The sequence below is a fragment of the Syngnathoides biaculeatus genome, chromosome 19, assembly GCF_019802595.1.
Source record: "Syngnathoides biaculeatus isolate LvHL_M chromosome 19, ASM1980259v1, whole genome shotgun sequence".
Lineage (NCBI taxonomy): Eukaryota > Metazoa > Chordata > Actinopteri > Syngnathiformes > Syngnathidae > Syngnathoides > Syngnathoides biaculeatus.
This window is the reverse complement of record NC_084658.1, coordinates 6,004,400-6,016,677: the sequence shown is the minus strand read 5'-3', so window position 1 is coordinate 6,016,677 and position 12,278 is coordinate 6,004,400. Positions and strand designations below refer to the sequence as shown.

General features: G+C 42.3%; 1 protein-coding gene across 4 annotated transcripts in view; it reads left to right on the top strand.

Annotated features, from left to right (window-relative positions):
- The window catches only part of pola1 (polymerase (DNA directed), alpha 1), a 69,650-nt gene that overhangs the window by 24,278 nt on the left and 33,094 nt on the right, over positions 1-12,278 (top strand). For all 4 annotated transcript variants that reach the window (XM_061804941.1, XM_061804942.1, XM_061804940.1 and 1 more), the window contains exons 31-34: positions 3,356-3,487; positions 4,029-4,203; positions 4,317-4,498; positions 7,652-7,783. In XM_061804941.1, coding sequence (XP_061660925.1) covers positions 3,356-3,487; positions 4,029-4,203; positions 4,317-4,498; positions 7,652-7,783 — 621 coding nt within the window. The remainder of the gene's footprint in view (positions 1-3,355; positions 3,488-4,028; positions 4,204-4,316; positions 4,499-7,651; positions 7,784-12,278) is intronic.

Genomic DNA, 12,278 nt, shown 5'->3' with positions numbered 1-12,278 from the left:
GCCGACACGGAGTCCCGAGTGGATTGGATGGAGTCCCGAGTCCAGTGGTACAGCGAATGCCACACTGCAACTGAGGACCCCATGAGACAAGGCCCCGGCCCGTTACTGCTCCCAGTGCAGACTTCTCCTGTCTGAGGAAACTCTGAAGATCGTGAACTAGTACTGGTATTGATATTACTGGTACTAAAAAGATATTAAACAGTAAAATCAATGTAAACTAAAAGCATTTAAAACATTAGTAACATCCTTAAAACTATATAGATTTAAATAATATAAAAACAAGTAATTGACCAAAAAATGTAATAGCACCACAAAGTTAAAATGTAAGAAATACTAATGGAAGATTGGAAATACAATTAAAGCCAAGTAGTAATAAATAGAATATTAGTTTAAAGGATAACTAAAAATGTTGGTCTTGAACCTGTTCTTAAGACCAAGAACATTCTCTGTTCCACAAATAGGGGCTGGAAAACTGAAATTATTCCTCTCAGTGAGTGTGTGTCCTGAATTTTGGGATGAAACAAAGCAAGAACCAGAGGATTTTAGAGCTTGCTTCCATTCATATAATAATAGAAGTTCTGAAAGTTAGGAAGCCCCAAGATCATTTAGGGACTTAAAAAAACTAAAAAAAAGAACATTAGAGTCAATCTTGAAATATTTTGGGGAGCCAATGCAATGATTTTAAAATCTATGTAATGTAGGGCTGCGCAGTATTTGAAAACAAAGACATTGCAATTGTTTATGATGTTTATAAATGTTTATTTTATTAATCTGCATGTATTGCGTTGTGAAATAATGCAAGATCAGTGTTGGGAAAGTTTCTTTTCTAGGCGGAGTAATACAAATTCAGTTCACCATTCCAAAATGAGTTACTTCAGTTCATTGTTCATGATTCAAAATTTTGGAGTAATTTCACTGTTTAATAAATGGACTTGTTCATAGTTTTTTTTGTAATACTGCAGGGCACATAGTAACAAATAACCCTTTGCAGTCACAATCACACCTAAAGGCAATTTAGAGTCTCCAACCTTGTTTACATGTAAAAAGCTCTTCTACTTATGAAAACAAATCATGTTGCGAAACAACTTCCAGAAGGAATTAATTTTATAAGTCGAGGTACCACTGTAATGCACGTTGTGCACTCATGCAGCTGCGACGTGCCTAGCTTAGTAGTTTCATGCTGAAGGGCTAAATAGGAAATTTACCTGTGGTACATTGTACAGATATCTATAGCTGTGTATTTTCAGCGTAATTATGGAAGTTCACTCTGGCTCTTGACGACACCTCCACAGTTCTCACGACGATGCCGGCCCCCGCCCAACGATCTTCGAAACCTCCAAGCAATCGCTACTGGTTAGCCATTTTTGGGCCAGTGGAGCGACCTAACCCGGCTGGGCTGCTCCATATGATCCTCCTAATGGCCGGCGATATCCACCCAAATCCGGGGCCATGGACCTGCCCAGTGTGCCACCGCCCTGTCACCAGGGCCCACACCTCTGTCCAATGTGTTTTCTGCAACGAATGACTCCACCTCAAATGGTCAACCTTGAAATCTATTAAGGACTACTCCGATGACTTTCAAGGTCCATGCTGCGCCAACCCACCACCGGCTGCAGCCACATTGGTGCAACTCAATCGCACCCCTGCCTTGCTTCGGATGATCCAACTCAACTGCAACAGTATCACCAACAAACTCCACGACATTGTTCATTTCGCCCAAAAACACAACGTCGTCATCATCGCCCTGCAGGAAACAAAACTCGGACTGATCGAAACTGGCTCGATACGACAACTTCACCATCGAACGTTGTGATCGCCCACGAGATAGCGGAGGCGGCTTCGTTTTTCTCATTCATAAGTCAATCCAATTCAAAGTTCTGGACACCCCGGGCAACGATCCGTATCTCGAGACACTTCGGACCGCCGTGCTCGTCGGACTGGAAGACATCTACCTGATCAACACGTATGTTCCTCCCACCTCCTCGTGTCGACCTGGATAGGTTACCAACATCAGCCAACTCCTGCTCAGGGACGACATGCTGGTCATGGGTGATTTAAATGCCCATAGCGATGCATGGCACTCCATCATTGGTAACGACGCCTGCGGTGAATCCGTGCTCAAGTCAATCGGACTTCGGGATCCTAAGTGAGCCCTATGCAACCCGCGTAATTGCCACCTGCCAGAGCTCGGCCGATGTCACCCTTGCCAGTCCCACCCATCCTGCTCACTGTCGACTGTGAATACGTCAAATTTCCCACTGAAGGGCGCACGTTCATCAACTTCAAAAAGGCCAGGTGGGCAGACCTTACCATCTACGTCGAAGACAAGGTAGCCAAGCTTCCACCACCCACCTCTGTCATCAAGGCTGAGAGAAACTTCTGAGCCAACATCAACACGGTGTCGAAACGTTACGTGCCCTGTGGAAGGATCATAAACATCAGACCTGCCTTTCCAATGTCGGCCCCCCTCCTTGCTGATGAACGTGACGAGCTGAGGCGAACCAATCCTGCCAGACCACAGCTGCCTGAAATGAGTCGCTCCTGACTTGGCAGAACGGTGACCTCAGAGTCACCACCGGCTGCCTGGCCATGACTAACAAGGACCACCTGCATCATGAGACCAAAATCCTACAGGTAAAGCAACACAACGAACTACTCGCCCTGCTGTATCTGCTATGCTGCCAGCTATCCGCGCACCCGTGCTATCAGATGTCAAACGAACCACCTCTACCGCGCTTCGCCATGACGTCCATAAATACCGTCAAGACAGCAACAAAGACATCCCCACCGACACGGTGTTCAATGAACAACCCTACCGAGATGGGCTACGTAGGCTCCATCGAACGGCGGTTGAAGACGCGGTGGATGGCTACAAACCGGTAGTCCTCCTTGGTGGCTAACCTGCCCCTGAGATGGACAAAACTAAAATCGATCTTCCGCGGGCCACAAGATCAAAACTACCACAACTCTGCTCCAGACGAAGCTGCATGCTTAATGACTATATGGCTCGTGTCGACAATACTATCGTCAACCTCTGACCGAAATGCGGACGGGGCCCTCACGACACGAAGCACATCTTTAACTGTGCGGCGGCTCCCACTTCGCTGACCGTAATGGACCTGTAGAAATGCCCAAAGGAAGTGGCTGCCTTCCTGGAACTAGAAGTCGACTGAACGATGCGATTGCCTGGCTACAACAACAACAACGGCACCTCCACGAGGCACCATATACAAATTAAACAATTCAAGGCCTAATATTTTTACCTTGAGCACAACACATTTCTTCATACAATTTTACAGACTTTACGGATGTGCTGTGTCTAAACTTACCATGAAAATAAATTCCACCACCCCAGGCACTGACCAAAGATCCTCAGGACTACCCCGATAAGAAGAGTCTTCCCCATGTGCACGTTGCTCTCTGGATTAACTCCCAAGGTGGACGCAAGGTCAAAGCTGGCGACACAGTGTCTTATATCATCTGCAAGGTGAGTTCATTCTCAAGAGACATTAAGTACTCATGTTAGGTGAACAGTATACAGTCTTTAAAATACTAAATTGTAAGTGTAGAGTTTATTTCCCTTCCGTTCTCACGCTTCCACTTGATTTTTTTCACCATTCTTCAAGAATTGCATGCTCACAATCTCCTTTCTTGTTCACCCTAAATTGGTTTGATTTGGTGGACATCAGGGCTCGGTGTGGCCCACTTTTATTCTACCACTCCAAACCCATCAAATCAGACTTAATGGCACTTGCTCCGGCTTGCCCGAATAGAAAATAGCCTCTTTTAAACGCTATCCAAAATGGGCAGTAAAAGGTCTAGTCTACCCCTGATTGATTAGTTAAAGATTAAGAGGTGTGGCCTAACACTTTTCCATCATATCTAATGATTATTCATGAGTTTTAAGTGTTAAACTCAGGGTTTTAATCAACAGTTCTGCAAATGTACAGTCATCCTGGATGAGTGCAGGGAGCAATAGCAAGTGGAGTGCAATTATTCTTACACCACTGTATGACTTTCACCCATAGGATGGCTCCACATTGGCAGCCAGTCAAAGAGCGTACGCTTTAGAGCAACTCCAGAAGCAAGATGGTCTCAGTCTGGACACTCAGTACTATCTGGCCCAGCAGATCCATCCTGTGGTGTCCCGCATTTGCGAACCTATTGAGGGCATCGACGGTGTGCTCATAGCCACGTGGCTGGGTAAAACATATGTGAAAAATATTTTGATGATTCTGCTGTGCGTGTGTGTGTGTTTAAGAACATTTTAGTAGAGTTTTTTTTTTTTTTTTTAATTGACCTGCTAATGAATTCAGGTCTGGACCCCAGTCAGTTCCGGTCTCATCAGCTACACCAGAGAGAGGAGGAGGGCGACAGCACTCTGGGAGGGCCAATCCAACTGACCGATGAGGAGCGCTACAAAGACTGCGAGAGGTTCACTTTCACCTGTCCTCAGTGTGGGAAGGAGAACATTTATGAGAGTGTATTTGAAGGAGCTGTGAGTTGTCTTCCCTCACCTTGTTACCGTTCCCCTCATCATAGAAAACGATTACATTACTTCTAGTGACGCCAATTGGCTGCGTCCAAAATATTTTAATGAATTGTCATTTGGTTGTTCACCGACACAGGGGTATGCAAAATTTTGTAAACAAGTTAAGCTTAGTCTTGAAGGACATTTTAAGTGAGCTATTAATGGAACAATATGTTTATTAATGATTGCAGTGTAGAATGCCCTAGCATGGTACTGAGAGTTGTCTGATAGTTTGGTAACCTCATAAATGGGGTATGTGAAGATCTCCCAACAGGTAAGACACTTTAAAAAGTAAAAAAATGGTGCATAAGGAAGCAAATAAAAAATACTAATATTCCATTCAATATAATGATAAACATAATCTGGATAAAAACCAAGTCACAAGAGCTGTGTGACATTCTTTTAGCATTACATGCAGTTCCTTTGAGGAGAGGTCTAAGTGGCTAAAGGCTGCTTCGTTGTGATACGTGGATCAGGCACTTGGATTGGCCAACACCTGAAGGATGTGAAGGATGCATTCTATCAATAAATCTCAAGCAGATGGTCAAGACTATCCAGAGAATTCCGGCTAATAAAAACAAAACTCTTGAAATCAATTCTGAAAATAACCTGTGTCCATTGCGGACTGTCTGAGGATTTCTTTACTCTGTGCTCCGACACACTGCAGCATTTAACCTGCTGATTTGCCTGCTGTGCAGTATGTTGAACTGTGAATGCAGGTTTGGCATAAAAAAAGTGATAGATTGAAATGTTGAACACGTGATTGTTTTTAATCATTAGTGAGGAGTTTGACTGTTGAAATTGACACTGAAGCAGATGAGCCGAAGAATGTTGATTCATGGTGCAGTCATGCTCTATATTGTGTCTCTGGCTGTATTTTTAGACAGCTGCCTGGCTCCAATACGGACTATGTTTTCATTGGCATAGTTTGGACACCACAACTTGAAAAGCCTCTCCTTAACCCCTGCCACTCTGTAGACACAAACACACACACATATGCGCTGATATTCTGCCATTTGTCAGGCCAAGGTTATGTATGCGCTATCAGCTTGTAATGAGGAGTAGGGCGCACAGCCTTTTCATGTCTTAAAGGCTTAATAAACCTGACATCCCCTTTATCCTCTGCTGGCTTAAACAACTTGTATTAAATTAAGGCTTTGTCACCATATTTGGAATTTGCACTAGTGTGTCATCAGCTCTCAGGAAAACAAAACATCAAACTTGCAGTCTTGCAGATTCAAAATAAACTTGATATGCAAGTTAATTAGTTAAGACTACAAGAATTAATCATCCACAATGTGTTATTGCTTGTGTTTGGACGACTGTTTGAGTCACTGATAAGATGGTAAGTTAATTAGGGTGGAGAAAATGGCCTAACAGCTCTGTGAGGGGAGGACAGATGGGCCTTGACACAGAGCCAGGGATGCTAGGAGGAGGCGGTGACAGATGATGGAGGACAGGCAGCGGAGGAGAGTTGTTTGATGAGGGTAGCGGCAGAGCCAGGGCGAAGACTGGATCGGGTCGTAGGGATTTCCCCCGAGTTCACTTTTAGCAGTGCGGCCAGTTAAATCAACATGCACATTATCATGCCGCGGATGTATAACAGTCAACTGACATTGTAAACTGTTTAAAAATGTTGAAGGGCGCAAATGTGTGCTTCTAAAGGCAGAAGGAGGGTTGGATGTCAAAGATATGTTCTTTGGGTCACGTTGTCAGCCCCACACTCAAAATTAATTGCAACTCCTCTGCAAGCCTGACACCAAGACGAGTGTTTCATAGTTTTATTTAATTGCTCGGTCATTAAAAAGATGGCAAGTAAAGTAAGGAGGTGCATAATTTTGTTTGGGGGTGGATGTCTGTTATCGGAACGAAGCAGGAGAGTTGAAAAAGTAGCAGGGGAGGAGGTCATGTAGAGAAGAAAAGGAATGAAACAATGACGGAGAGACTTAATTCATGGAACTGCGTGTAGAGGAGTCAGGCATTTGATACAAAGGCATAAAAAGTCTTTGTTTTTCCTAGTAAAACTGATGGAGGCCGAGTGGGGGGGTGTCACCTGCAATCACGTGTCTTTGAAAGCTGTTCTTTGCTCCCATCAGTCTGAAAGTTAAATGGAGTTTGAATTTTAAATATTTTTTTTAAAGCAGTAATATATCACCCAATTGTTATGGACCATGATTTTCCTCACATCCCCCACCCATTGGACGTTGGTTTATACATTGTGAGGATAAGCAGCTTGGAAAATAGATGGATGCATCTTTACGCAATGCGCATTTCTGTGAAATATGAAATGCTCATGACTCATCACAACATTGGTCTTTACAATCTGATGAAATACATAAATTTCAACAATTCTAACTTTTAGAGGGATAATTTTAAGACACGAAGAATTGAATTGCAAATGTCGAAACGATCACAATAGGAAACTGTTCTTATATGTCAAATGAATAATCTGTGTTTTAGCAGATAGAATACAAGAAGAGCGATTGATCGTCCCTGAATGGGCACATTAATGCTGATGCACCCACACTTCTGCAAGGAGTCTTCCAAAAAATTTAAAATAGAAATAAGCCACACACTTACTATTCCTTCAATTTTAATTGGTGGATAATACTAGACAGATGTATTTTTCTTCTTGGAGGAAGAGTGGTGATTGATTTCAGTGAAGCCGGCGATTCACTGAGGAGTGCACAGCGCTATTGAGGAGAGCAGTAGATGACACTGCGAGAGTCAACGTCATTCATTTTCCTTTCGACATGCTCAGTTGGTCGGGTCATCGCTGTTAACAAACAATTGTCTGAGTAAATATAGTCCAGATGACATTGACATATGATTAATAAAATGAAAATAAGGGTCTGTTTGTTGTTTTGTCAGTCAGGTAATAGTTCTTGTGATTCTTATTTTGCACCGTAACACAGGTGCATTTATCCACATTGACAGTCCTTCCAATATTTACTATAATTGCATCTGAATGCTGCATTTTGTTGTTCAGAATGTGTTGCAAAAATAGTACAGAGAACCTTCTTCAACCCATATATATATATTTTTTACATAGACTTTGTCGTTTTCTTCTTTGTCATTTTTTAATTTTACTTAATTGAAGACATTCCTGATTTCTTTCAGGGGTCAAAGTTGGAACCCAGCTTTTTGCGATGCTGTCACACGCCCTGTGGCGGCCGCCCCCTCGACTACGCTTTCAACATCAGTAACAAACTGGTTCTTGACATCCGACGCCACATCAAGAAATACTACACTGTGAGTATTTCTGTTTGGAGTCCAATACACTCGTGTGCCATTTCCTTGGACAAATCGCTGCAATGCTTCAACTACTGCCTGCGGGGGCCTCTAATCCATTTATGTTTCAACTTACTTGACTTGCGCATCACTGCAAGCCACTTTTATCTCCAAATATGATGCTAATTTGCAACATAATTTTCAATGGCCTTCATTTGTTTGAAAAGAATTAAATGCATTTTTTAAAAGATGTATTAAAATTAGGGATGTCCCAATCACATTTTTTGGGGTGATTTGATATAAAATAAATAAATAATAATGTTAAAAAAAACAATTAAACACAAATGTTTAGCTCTTAGCAAATACAGTGAAGAAATTGAGTATTTAAACTCCCTGCTGTATTGCAGGTTCTCCCGCTTAGAAATCATGGAAGGGTCTGAAATTTTCATCGTAGATGCATGTCAACTGTGAGAGAGATAATCTAAAAAGAAAAGTCCAGAAATCACAATGTATGATTATTTAATTATTTATTTGTGTGATACAGCTGCAAATAAGTATTTGAACACCCTTCAGCTAGAATTCTGACCCTCAAAGACCTGTTAGTCCGCCTTTTAAAGTCCACCTTTACTCCGTGTATTATCCTGAATCAGATGCACCTGTGTGAGCTTAGCTGCATAAAGACACCTGTCCACCCCATACAATCAGTAAGACTCAAACTTGTAACACGGCCAAGACTAAAGAGCTCTCCAAAGACACCAGAGACAAAACTGTACAACTCCACACAGCTGGAAAGGGCTACGAAGAAATTGCCAAGCAGCTTGGTGAAAAAAGGTCCACTGTTGGAGCAATCATTAGAAAATGGAAGAAGCTAAACATGACGGTCAATCTCAATCGTAGTGGAGCCCCATACAAGATATCACCTCATGGGGTCTCTATGATCCTTAGAAAGGTGAGGAAACATCCCAGGACTACACAACAGGACTTGGTCAATGATCTGAAAAGAGCTGGGACCACCGTTTCCAAGGCATCGTGGTTTGAAGTTATGCATGGCACAGAAGGTTCCCCTGCTTAAACCAGCACATGTCAAGGCCCATTTTAAGTTTGCCAATGACCATTTGGATGATACAGAGGAGTCATGGGAGAAAGTTTTGTGGTCAGATGAGACCAAAATGCAACTTTTGGTCATAATTCCACTAACAGTGTTTGGAGGAAGACGAATGATGAGTTCCATCCCAAGAACACCATCACTACTGTGAAGCATGGGGCTGGTCGCATCATGCTTTGGGGGTGTTTTTCTGCAAATGGGACAGGACGACTGCACTGTATTAAGGAGAGGATGACTGCGGTCATGTATTGTGAGATTTTGGGGAACAGCCTCTTTCCCTTAGTCAGAAGATGGGTCGTGGCTGGGTCTTTCAACATGACAGTAACCCGAAGCACCCAGCCAGGAAAATCAGGGAGTCGCTCCATAACAAGCATATCAAGGTTCTGGTGTGGCCTAGCCTGTCTCCAGACCTATAGAAAATCTTTGGAGAGAGCTGAATCTCTGTGTTTCTCAGTGACAGCTCAGAAACATGTCTGATCTAGAGAAGATCTGTGTGGAGGAGTGGGCCAAAATCCCTCCTGCAGTGAGTGCAAACCGGGTGAACAAGTACAGGAAACGCTTGACCTCTGTAATTGCAAACAAAGGCTACTGTAGCAAATATTGACATTGATTTTCTCAGGTGTTCAAATACTTATTTGTAGCTGGATCACACAAACACATTGTTAAAAAAAAATCATACATTGTGATTTCTGGATTTTTCTTTTTAGATTATCTCTCTCACAGTGGACATGCACCGACGATGAAAATTTCAGACCCCTCCATGATTTGTAAGTGGGAGAACTTCCAGTATAGCAGGGTGTTCAAATACTTGTTTTCTTCACTGTGTAACTAATCCTATGGGACCTAAAACATTTTTTTCCTGATGTCATGGGAAAATCTGCTGTTCCTGATGCATGTAGGAAGTTTGCAGTAAGACCCCCCCCCCCACCCACCCACAAAAAAAGAATAGATGGACAATGTCGTTATAACATTAAGACATTTTTCACAGATTAGGAAGAATATGTGCCTGATTATGGTCATATTACTTGTCTGCATGTGTTACTATGGAGTTTGTGTATAAACATTTATTTCAAGGTAACCCCAGGTAAACTGAAGCTAATTTTAGGTAGCCTGTCTATGGGGTTTTCTGTTGACTGTTCCCATTAAGATGGCAATTTCTAAAACAATGGCATCTTCCATTCAAATGTACAATTTGTGTAATTCCTTTTGTTGTGTATTTAGTTTTACAGTAAACTGCACTTGGGGTGTCATTAAACAGTTTAAAGCATGCTCAGTGAGGACAGAGACTGCGTGTATGGCTGTATGCGTTTCACACACACACAGTCTGTCTTTTTCAGCCTTTTATATTATGCCAGGACTAAAAATACCTCTCATAGTTATATTGTTTAAAATAACGTGATGATATAAAGATATTTGTACCCATGAATTACTTTGTCAGTTTGTGACATTTGAAATAATCCTAAAATAAATATAACGGATCTTTTTCAACTGATTTCGACACGGTGGCAATCACACGATCAACCCCGGTTTTTAATTTCATGAGAACGAGACATCCCTAATTAAATATTCCTCACATGAAAATTGAGGCAACCGTAAGTAAGGTAAGGTAACCAATCAAAAATGTATTGAACAAAAAATGAACTAAATCCCAGCGGGGAAACTGCGCTGACATTTTCCAACAAAGAGCACATTATGCTTGCAAAAATAAGAGAGGGCCAGGCACATTTGTTTGGATCACGATCTATGAAAATATTCAAATGCCAATTTTAACTTTTGAATACCAACTTTGTATCTTTCCCTTACAGTGTGTAATTTTAACAGTATATCTGTTGGGATTGTTTAACAGAGAATCAGCAATGACCAAATCTAATGCAATTTTACAATGATGTGGCAAAGCTTGAGTAAATGTGGATCTGTGACGGACTCACCAGTGATGGTCTACATCACCCAGGTACTGAGTAGACCATTATTGAAGGCTTAGAAAACTACATGACAGTTGTTACTGACCAGATCATACCCATATCCTTATGACCACAAACTATTTGCATGAGCAGTGACCATTCACAAAGTTAGTCTGTCTTAGAATTCCATTTTTTCCCTTAGAGGCAAAAGTGAATCCCAAATTCCGTCCAGATTGTAACTGAATTCTTTTTGAAAACCAGAGTTTAACCAAATTCTTCATAGTAACAAAATATTGTTCATATGAATACAACTAAACACACTTGGTACACAAAAGACACTTCAGAAGAAGAGCAAGTCTTTCCATTGAGGTTGTGTTGGCGCCAATGTTGCCTGTGACCGTGACTTTGTCACTTGTTGATTTGCATTTATTATGGTGGCTGAAAAGAGTTACACTTCACAACCTTATTGGGGGAGTCAAGTTGATCAAAAGACCCAAAATTTCCCTTCCAGGTTTAAGGCTGGTCCAATTTGTCCACATTGAAACTCCGTTTATAATGCAAAAGTGTTGCTGACAAGTCGTCCAATCCATGTGTTGTGTTTGTAGTGCTTTATTTGGTGCGCGCACACACACGCACACACCTCCTCTTTCTCTCTCACTGTCTCTCAGGAATCTCTGGCAACTTCTTAGATGTTGGACCTGAGAGAGTGGAATGTTGTCTGTAAAAGTGTGTGTGTGTGTGTGTGTGTGTGTGTGTGTGTGGTTGTCACTCTCCCACAGTGCTAAACAGAAATCAATTATTGGAGTGAATGTGGGGGGAATGAGTCCCTCTCAACTCCTTTGTCACAAAGTGTGACACAGCTGCTACCACTGAATACTTACACCTCACACAGCAACACACACAGTCTTCCCCCTCTCGCTCGTTCACGCACTGACACACACAAATGCACACACACATCAGTGGTGGTTAAACTGCAGTGGACACACCACACACAGTGAGGCAATGAAGAGGGGTAATATTGTGGAATTAAGGATTCCTTTCAGGCTGAGGGAGAGTTCAAATAGAGCTGTTTGTCTGGCCAGAGAGGCAAAGATTTGCACTTGTTTGTGGGGAGAGGGTGTGGGGTGTTGGGGGTTTGGGCAGTAGTAACTCGTCTGCGTTTGAGTTGGCGTCCTCAACCACTGGGACATTAGTCATTAGTGAATTTATCTCTTTGCCCCCCCATCCTTATTAATAAACCTGCACCCTGAGAATAGGCAAACTGGTTTTCTTTTTGCCGTCTTTGGCAAAATGAGAGATTCATTCAACCACCCAGTTCTTCTTTAACCCCTCCCATGGAAGCAACGTTGCCATGGCATTTAACAAATTATTGCAATTACCCCAAATGTACGGGTCGCCCCTAGAAACCGACTGAGGGGCAAGACAAGAAGTGGGGAAGGGAGAGAAAGGAGAATGGATGAATAAAGACAGAAGAAGGTGATAATCCTGTTTCGAACAAAAGGTCAAAGTG